Source organism: Myzus persicae, unplaced genomic scaffold (assembly GCF_001856785.1).
Source record: "Myzus persicae strain clone G006 unplaced genomic scaffold, MPER_G0061.0, whole genome shotgun sequence".
NCBI classification, from domain to species: domain Eukaryota; kingdom Metazoa; phylum Arthropoda; class Insecta; order Hemiptera; family Aphididae; genus Myzus; species Myzus persicae.
This window is the reverse complement of record NW_019100497.1, coordinates 41,436-51,322: the sequence shown is the minus strand read 5'-3', so window position 1 is coordinate 51,322 and position 9,887 is coordinate 41,436. Positions and strand designations below refer to the sequence as shown.

The following is a 9,887-nucleotide window of genomic DNA, read 5'->3' as shown; positions in this document are numbered from 1 at the left end:
AGCCACATTCGCCGTAGCCTGGGCCGCATTAGTATCGCGTTACGACAAGCCGCGTTTAGTCGCGGAATCGTTTGTCGATAAATTTTGCAAGTACCTGTTTCGTCCGTTGATAGTCTGTCGGACTTGAATAAATTTATGTCTGTGTTCGGTGAAGGTATTTCAGTTCTCACCGCATTACAAGTCCCAGACTTGGGCGATTTTATTTTATTTTCATTGGCGTCACGGTGTCTTTCGTCGTCGTGTCGCACGTTGTTTGAGAAGGAAGCGATACGTGATTTTCCTACGGTGGATGACTTGCTTACGTTTATTAAAAACCGTATTGCTATTCTTGAACGCGTACAGGGCGTCGCCGGTAAACAGGACGCGCTCGCGCCCCGTCCTAAGGACCGACCGTCTGCGCCGTCGAAATGGTCGCGTAAGGTTGATCGACCATCGCCAACATCATTAGTCTCAGCTGTGCAAGCACCGGCGCCGTCGCCGCACACATTGTCATGTCAATACTGCAATAATCCACACGCGCTCGACGTGTGCCGTAAATTTAGTTCACTGTCCGCTGATGAACGCGCGAAGTGGGCGCGTGGTAAACGTATTTGTTTTTCGTGTCTCAGTCCCGGTCATTGGGCACCTAGTTGTAAGACGCCCGCCAAATGTACAATTTGTCCACGCCGTCACCATAGTTTGTTACATTCAACGGCTAAGGACGTCACGCCGTCATCGGAGGTGGAATCACCTGCCGTTCCTACATCGCTATTATCCGGGCTTGGATCTCCGTCCGTCGTGCTTGGCACGGCGTTGGTACATATACGTGATCATTCTGGTAGCTTCCAAGTGGCCCGCGCGTTGATTGATTCGGCGTCACAAATAAATGCGATTTCATTGCCGTGCGCGAAGCGGCTAGGTCTCCGTTGGTTGACGTGGACGGCTCCGGTTTCGGGTTTAGCCGGTGTGCCGGTAGTTACGGTACAAGGTCGAGTCGATTGCCATGTTGTGCCACGCTACTCGTCCGATCCAGTTTTAGCGTTCGAGTCATGGGTTCTACCGTCTATAACCGGTGACCTCCCGCGGCAGTCGTTGGAACCGTCCGTACACGATAAGTTTTCGCACTTAGCGTTGGCTGACCCGAATTTCCATATCGCTGCGCCGGTTGATCTATTATTAGGCGCAGACCTGTTTTCATCCATTATCGACGGGCGTCAGGTTGTTGTGAATAAGTCGTTGCCGGCCGCGTTCAGTTCATGTTTCGGGTGGATCCTTATTGGTTCAGTGTCGCCGTCGGATATATCGACCCCGCAAACCACCGCCGTGCCTTTACTCACGTCCGTGGAACAATTAATCGACCGTTTTTGGCACGTCGAAGAGCCCGACTCAGCCCCGTTGAAGTTTACCGACGCCGGCAAATTCGAAGTCGTATTCCGTGATAATTTTGTCCGTGACGAGTCCGGCCGTTTTTCAGTTCCGTTGCCGTTTCGTGCGCCATTGCATGATAAGTTATTTCCCGGGTCTCAGGCGGTCGCGATCAAACGGTTCGAGCATCTCGAGCGGAAGTTAAGCTCGAACGATCGATTGCGCACTAAATATAACGATTTTATGTCGGAGAATTTGTCACTCGGACACATGTCAGTGGCGTCCACTCATGGCCGTTATTTTATTCCGCATCATGTTGTATGTGTGGCGCAGATGAAAAATTCCGCGTAGTGTTCGATGCGTCCGCTTCGGTTGCAGATGGATCGTCACTAAATACATCGTTATTTCCGGGTCCGAAGTTACAACGGGACATCGTGGATGTGCTCACGTGTTTTCGGTTGTTCCGTCACGCGTTTACTACCGATATTTGTAAAATGTACAGGCAGATTACGGTCCTTCCGCAATATCGTGCGTATCAACATATTCTGTGGCGACCGTCCCCGCACATGGAGCTCGTCGAGTACGAGTTGAATACCGTAACGTACGGCGGAAATTGTGAGCTGTTTCTCACTCTACGCGTAAGACAAGAGGTCGCTGATGTCGATTGCCGTAGTTCTACCAGATCGTGCAACGCGCTGCGTCATCAAACGCACGTCGACGACATTTGCTACGGCGCCGATACCGCAGTCGAGGCGCTTAGTGTTCAGGCGGAATTGATATCCGACCTCGCTGGTGCGGGGTTCGAGTTACGCAAGTGGTCCAGCAACACCTCCGCAGTTCTACACGCTGTCCCGGACGAGTTTCGGGTGACAAAATCGACAACGTTTGCCGGTGATGAGGGCGCTGATACCAAGGTTCTCGGTTTGTCATGGTATACCGACGGCGATTATTTCGGTTGCGACTCTCGCCTCGATGACGCAATTGTATTCACCAAGCGCGGTGTTTTATCATTAACAGCACGTTTTTTCGACCCGTTAGGTTTGTTTGCGCCGTCAATCTTCCTTGCCAAGCACATTATGCAACGCACTTACGCACCTGGCAGTCCAATTGTACGTGGGACCAGCGTTTGCCTACCGATATTCGTACAGATTGGTCGCAGTTCGTCGATGGCTTACCCGCGTTAGCCAACGTGCGTATTCCGCGCTATTTCAATACAACCGCCGGAACTCAGTGTTCGTTGTTTGGATTCTGCGACGCGTCGCAACGGGGCTACGCCGCGGTAGTGTTTCTGCGGGTCCATGATGCCCCGCGCGCGTCGTCCGTCATGTTGGTTGGATCCAAGACCAAATTAGCGCCGCTCAAACCTTTATCGATTCCGAGGCTCGAGCTGAATGCCGCCGTATTATTATCGCGCTGGATGAGCCGAATATTTTTATTATTAAATACGCGCATCGACATCGTTGACATGTGTGCCTGGACGGATTCGTCGATTGTATGGTAACAATGCCCCATGGGCCATGGCACGTTCAAGCAATATGTGTCGAACCGTGTTCACCAGGTACGGACGCTGTTACCGAGTTGTCAATGGCGTCACGTCAGCTCGGAAATGAACCCAGCGGATTGTGCGTCCCGTGGGTTGATGCCGTCTGAGTTGCCGCACCACAAAATTATATTGGCAAGGGCCCGCCTTTCTCCGTGACCCTCCACAGGAATGGGGGAGAGACATCGCGCGTTTGCCCGTTGCGGAATTGCCTGAAGTAAAATCCGTGGCCCCCGCAGTTTGTTTAGCCGTACCTACAGTCGAATGGTTCACGCGGTTCTCGTCGTACGACGAACTTATACGTGTGGTCGCGCGTGTGCGCCGTTTTATCGATATATGTCGCCGACGTCCCGTCGAGAGATCGAATGCGCTTACTCGAGCGGTGCAACTCACGTGGTAATCGCTGCGTCTCAACGTGTCACATTTCCGACATTGGTTAACGACTTGCAAAACTTACGTCGCTTAGCATCCAGGCCGTTGGCACGGCTGTGCCCGTTTGTCGACTCCGAAGGTATAATCCGCGTCGGTGGACGCCTACGTCATTCAAAGTTTCCGTACGATTGTCGACATCCAATTTTGTTAGCTAAAGGCTCGTATGTCGCTTTGCTAGTGTGTCGCCACTGGCACAAAGTCACTGGTCATTCGGGACCACGGGTAATGACTTCATTAATACACCGGCAATATTGCATTGTGTCGCTGCGTTCCGTTATCCATTCCGTCGTTAGTCAATGCACACGTTGCGTGGCGCCTCCGTGCGTCTATCCACACGCCGGTCCTGGCGGATTTACCAGAAGCACGCGTGTCGCAATGTCGTCCGTTTTCGAGTGTCGGTGTTGACTATGCCGGGCCTATACCTATGCGCGAAAATAAACTACGAAAATCTCGGATGTACAAGGCATATATAGCGGTATTCGTATGTATGAGCGTCAAAGCACTCAAAGCCGTCCACTTAGAACTCGTATCGGATTTGTCCACTTCGGCCTTTCTCGCCGCCTTCGACCGTTTCGTCGCTCGGCGCGGTCTGCCCATGACGGTTTACTCCGACTGTGGGACAAATTTTGTTGGTGCCGACAGACAATTGCGTCAGCTGATTAATAGCCCCGCCGCACAATCGATCATCATGTCGGGGAAGTCCTATTGCGATTGGAAGTTTAATCCCCCCAGTGCACCACACTTTAGAGGGTTGTGGGAGGCCGCAGTACGCTCGACTAAACGTCTGCTCGTTCGGATCATGGGTGTCCATACGTTCACTTATGAAGAATTCACCACAGTATTATGTCGAGTTGAAGCTGTACTGAACTCATGTCCCATCACTCCAACATCGACCGACCCCCACGACCTCGACTGCCTAACACCCGGCCATTTTTTGATAGGCCAGCCGCTGTTAGCGCTCCCGCCGCGTACTACTGAGTGTCGGGACCGCCCGCTCACGGACCGTTGGAAGCTGCTGGACCATTGTCACCAACACTTCTGGCGCCGTTGGTCTACCGAGTACCTGCACACGCTGCAAGAGCGAAGCAAATGGGCTCACGGTCAACCCAATATTGAAGCCTGCCAGATTTTCACCATCCGGGATAACCTAGCCCCTCCCTTGGAATGGCGACTTGGACGAATACTCGAAGTGCTGCTGGGTAAAAATGGCGTGGTAAGGGTCGCGCGCGTTTTAACCTCACGCGGTGTAGTCACTCGTCCTGCAGCTAAGCTCGTTTTATTACCTGCAGGTAATGGTACAGGTCCCCGTGATTGATTAGGCTTATTTGCAATATTGCCTGCTATTAAATTATTTTATATTCATTTATCTGCAATTATTCCTTTTGTTATATTATGTCATATTGCTGTTTGTGCAATTATTATTATTATGTACCTTATATAATTATAATTATTTTACTGTGTCCCTTTTCACATTTTGGTACAATTGTTATTTGTTATGATATATTTACTTTGTTTAACTATGTTTTATTTACATTTATATTTTTTTTGTTACTTTTCGGCCTTTCAATTTATATAAAATAGGTATTAGTACCGGCGGCTTTCAAAGGTGATGTGATGCAGCGCCTCCCATGGGGGAGTATGTTCGAAATTGCCGCCGTTTTTATTACGGCTTTTGCAACCGGTCCACGAGACGGCGCATCGCGCGACCCGTAGTCGCCGGATTCCAGCCGAGTCGCCACCGGCGACCTACTTCTTTGTCTTTGCCGTACACTCCATGCAAGCGGACCGTGCGCTGTCGTCACTTAGTGTTGCCGTTTTAGCCACAAGCTCGTGGTGCGGCTGTTACCGCCGTTTATATCGCGAATTTATATTAACTCGTTGTCGCGTTATTTCGCAAAGTTGTGTCTTCGACGTCGAAACGTTATTGTCGTGCTGTCGTTCGTCGCGCGATCATTGCTCGGTGCCGCATTTTCGTGCATCAGTGTCGCGTATATTATAATATATCAATATCTTATGTCACGTAACATCGCCGTTGTCGCCGGCGCTTAGTTACGAAATCCGGTTTTTCGACTCGGCCGAATCTATCCATTGGTCGACGCCGCCCGGCGGTTGCTGATTGTCGCTGCCGTAACCCCCCGTTCAACGGCGTGCCATCGACGTCGTTGCAGCCGCAGCTGATAGCAGCCACCGTCGCCGCCGATACCTTGTCCTGCCGCGGCGTATGTGCCGTCCAACAATAATTATTATTGTCATTGTTTACCTATTATATGTGAAGGGAGGTATGTGCGCCCGCAGTCAAATTGATTTAAGCAATCAAATAAAAAAATTATACCAAAAATTGATAAAATTTTAAATTTCAAAATAAAAATGGGAAGGGGGGCATGGGCGCCCGCAGGCAAATGAGTTTAAGCAATCAAATAAAAAAAATAAATCAAAAAATGAGTATTAAAAATGAATACTAAAGTCTGCAGTCTACAATATCACTATTCCTAAACTCATAGTATTATTTACATTAATAAACTAATGAAAAAATGAATGTTTATGGGGGCACTATCTGAAAATCAAAAATTAAAAAATGGTTATGAAATTATTGAACTAGAGTTTAATTATGGAAAAAAAAATGTGAAGGGAGGTATGTGCGCCCACAGGCAAATTGATTTAAGCAATCAAATAAAAAAAATTATACAAAAAATTGATAAAATTTTAAATTTCAAAATAAAAATGGGAAGGGGGCATTGGCGCCCGCAGGCCAAATATTTTTGAGTATCAAAATAAAAAAAAATTTTAAAAATGTTTGATAGAATTTTAAATTTAAAAATAAAAATTGGGAAGGTTGGCATGGGCGCTCGCGGGCAAATGAGTTTAAAGAATCAAAATACAAAAAAAATATGGAAAGATGAGTATTAAAAATAAATATTTAAGTCTGCAGTCTACAATATCATTATTCCTAAACTCATAGTTTTATTTACATTAATTAGATCATGAAATAATAAATATTTATGAGGCTCTAACTGGAAATCATAATTTAAAAAAATGGTTATGAAATTATTGAACTAGAGTTTAACTATGGGAAAAAAAAATTTAAGGGAGGCAAGTGCGCCCGCAGGCAAATGAGTTTATAAGGAACCAAATAAAAATAATTATACAAAAAATTGATAAAATTTGAAATTTGAAAATAAAAATGGGAAAGGGGGCATAGGTGCCCGCAGGCAAAAGATTTTTAAGAATCAAAATAAAAAAAATATGGAAAAATGTGTTTTAAAAATAAATATTAAAGTCTGCAGTCTACAATATCACTATTCCTAAACTCATAGTTTTATAGATATTAATTAGATCATGAAATAATGAATATTTACGAGGCTCTAACTAGAAATCATAATTTAAAAAAATGGTTATGGAATAATTGAACGAGAGTTAAATTATAGAAAAAAAAATGTGAAGGGAGGCATGTGCACCCGCAAACAAAAGATTTTTAAGAATCAAATAAAAAAGATTATACAAAAAATGTGTTTTAAAAATAAATATTAAAGTCTACAGTCTACAATATATATATATATATATATATATACAATCTAAACTCATAGTTTCATAGACATTAATTAGATCATGAAATAATGAATATTTATGAGGCTCTAACTGACCATCAAAAATTAAAAAACTGTTATGAAATAATTGAACTATAGTTAAATTTTGGAAAAAAAATGTGAAGGGAGGCATGGGCGCCCGCAGGCAAATTAATTTTAAGAATCAAAATAAAAAAAATTGATGGAATTTTAAATTTAAAAATAAAAAAGGGAAGGGGGGCATGGGCGCCCGCAGGCAAATGAGTTTTAAGAATCAAAATACAAAAAAAATATGGAAAGATGTGTAAAATATTAAAGTCTGCAGTCTACAATATTACTATTCCTAGACTCATAGTTTTATTTACATTAATTATATCATGAAATAATGAATATTTACGAGGCTCTAACTGGAAATTAAAATTTTAAAAAATGGTTATGAAATTATTGAACTGGAGTATAACTATGGGAAAAAAATGTGAAGGGAGCCATGTGCGCCCGCAGGCAAATGAGTTTAAGCAATCAAATAAAAAAAATTATACAAAAAATTGATAAAATTTGAAATTTGAAAATAAAAATTGGAAGGGGGGCATAGGCGCCCGCAGGCAAAAGATTTTTAAGAATCAAAATAAAAAAAATATGGAAAAATGTGTTTTAAATATAAATATTTAAGTCTGCAGTCTACAATATCACTATTCCTAAACTCATAGTTTTATAGACATTAATTAGATCATGAAATAATGAATATTTATGAGGCTCTAACTGGAAATCAAATTTTAAAAAAAGGGTTTGAAATAATGTAACTATAGTTAAATTATGGAAAAAAATGTGAAGGTAGGCATGGGCGCCTGCAGGCAAAAGATTTTTAAGAATTAAAATAAAAAAAATATGAAAAAATGTGTATTAAAAATTATTATTAATGTCTGCAGTCTACAATATCACTATTCCTAAACTCTTAGTTTTATTTACAATTTTTAGGTCATGAAATAATGAATATTTATCAAGCACTATTTGGCCATCAGAATTTTAAAAAAGATTTTGAAATAATGTGTAAGGTAATAAAGTACAGTTAAATTATGGAAAAAAATGTGAAGGGAGGCGTGGGCGCCCGCAGGCAAATGAGTTTAAGGAATCACATAAAAAAAATTATAAAAAATTTGTATAGTTTTTTTAAATTTAAAATAAAAATGGGAAGGGGGGCATTTCACCAGTGGGAAAATGAATTGTATGAATCAAAAAAATAAAATTATGAAAAAATATGATCAGAGTTCTATGGACTTTACCTTAGTACAATAAAATAATTTGTTAATTGAATGAAAGTTATTATGGTTTACAAAAAATTTAAGTGAAAGAGGTCTAAGGGCTCTTTTCTGTTAAAGCTATTTTTTACTTAAATAGTTTATTGTTTGAATTAAAATAATATTGTGTTTAAAACTGTAACTAGCATTAATTCTGAAAAAGTGTACAAAAAATTCAAATGTAATAATATTTATAGTTTTGTTTTTGTCCTAGTTAATATGTTGGAAAAAATAGATCAAGTGAAATGGGGAAAGAAGTGAGAAGAAAACATAATGGGAATTGTAAGACAATATTATTTTAATACACTTAACCATATTTTAAATTAAAACTTATGAATAAATAAATACAGAAAACCTCATAATAACTCCTCATACCGTCAACTCTCATTATTTCTTAGTTAACATTTTATTATATTTTTTGATACATTAAAATTTATAAATCAGTTTTTTAAATTTGTTGTGATTGATACATCACTCATTAGTGTTGACTGTTTTTAGTAATTATTATTAATTATAAGTACTGGTACAACGCTAGCCGACTGGCTTTAAGACTGTGGATACAAATTATGATACTTAATTAGGTTCTAATTTATTGATGTAGCATTTAAATATTTTCTTTATTGTTATGCTTATACAATATCGAATACCTTGGTAGTTAGTAGGAAAAGATCATTGCAATGCACTCGACCAGGGATGATAGTATACTACCTGCAACTAGCCTACTATCATCACCACAGCTTCAACTCTCCATAGCGCTTAGGCGTACTAACCTTTGTACGACTGATTTAACCCTCTGTTTTAACAGCATAGTCGCGCGAGTTGGGCAGTATGGGGGGTGCTAGTTTAATCACCCCCGTTTGGCGCGCGACTAACAGAGGGTTATGTGGGACCCTTAGAATAAAAAGATACTTATTTGCTTTTCTATTTTTGTGTCCGCTTATCAAGTTGAACTTTTTTATTTAATTATTACAACTTGAAACAACTTGAAGCATACAACATATGCGAAAGGCGATAACGACTTTTATATGCACATCAACTTGAAAGTATGATTGGATGTACATTTAAGAAGTAACTATAGTTAGTATTAATATTTTATAAGCATGTGTTGGTCCCGTGTTACAAGTGCTCATCAATTTCAGCAGATCTAATTTAGCAATGAATATTTTAATATTAGAGTGTTCATTATTATTTAGAATCAAAGAAGATGAATGATAACTGCTTAGCTAAAATTTGATATGTTTCATACTTGTAAGTCGCATTTGAACAATTGGAGACCACACATTCAGGTGAAACGTCTTTCTTAAAGCAACATATTTTTATTAATTATTTAAGCTTCATATGTTTTGTAAAAATTCTAGGAAGATGTCTAGATTTGAAGCAACTGAATAACGTATTGAAATAATTCTTTTAGCATTATCTGGATGATAAACTTGCTCCCCTTACACTGCCAATAACCGACTAATATAATCGAAATATTCAGTGATTCTATTAAATCTCTTTTTACTATTAATATAAACAATTTGGAATTTTTTTTTGTCTAAAGCATCGGAAACTATAACAATTAGCATTTTTTGCAGGGGTCACGGTTGTGTTTGAGTAACACATGTATGTGTGGAGCTAGGATTCGTTACTAAACACCCAGGTGGTCACCCATCCGGATACTAGCTACGCCGGCCGATGATTGACACCCATTAGGGACTTCAGCCAATCACC

The 9,887-nt window shown here is 41.2% G+C and overlaps 1 protein-coding gene across 1 annotated transcript; it reads left to right on the top strand.

Annotated features, from left to right (window-relative positions):
- The first annotated feature begins 135 nt into the window (after positions 1-135).
- Positions 136-1,695, top strand: LOC111028061. The gene has a single exon (XM_022306593.1). The coding sequence runs from the start codon at positions 136-138 to the stop codon at positions 1,693-1,695; it is 1,560 nt and encodes a 519-aa protein (XP_022162285.1).
- Positions 1,696-9,887: the final 8,192 nt, after the last annotated feature.

What these genes read in the sequence shown, in the direction of transcription:
- LOC111028061 (XM_022306593.1), top strand. Translation starts at nt 136, where the DNA reads ATGTCTGTGTTCGGTGAAGGTATTTCAGTTCTCACCGCATTACAAGTC.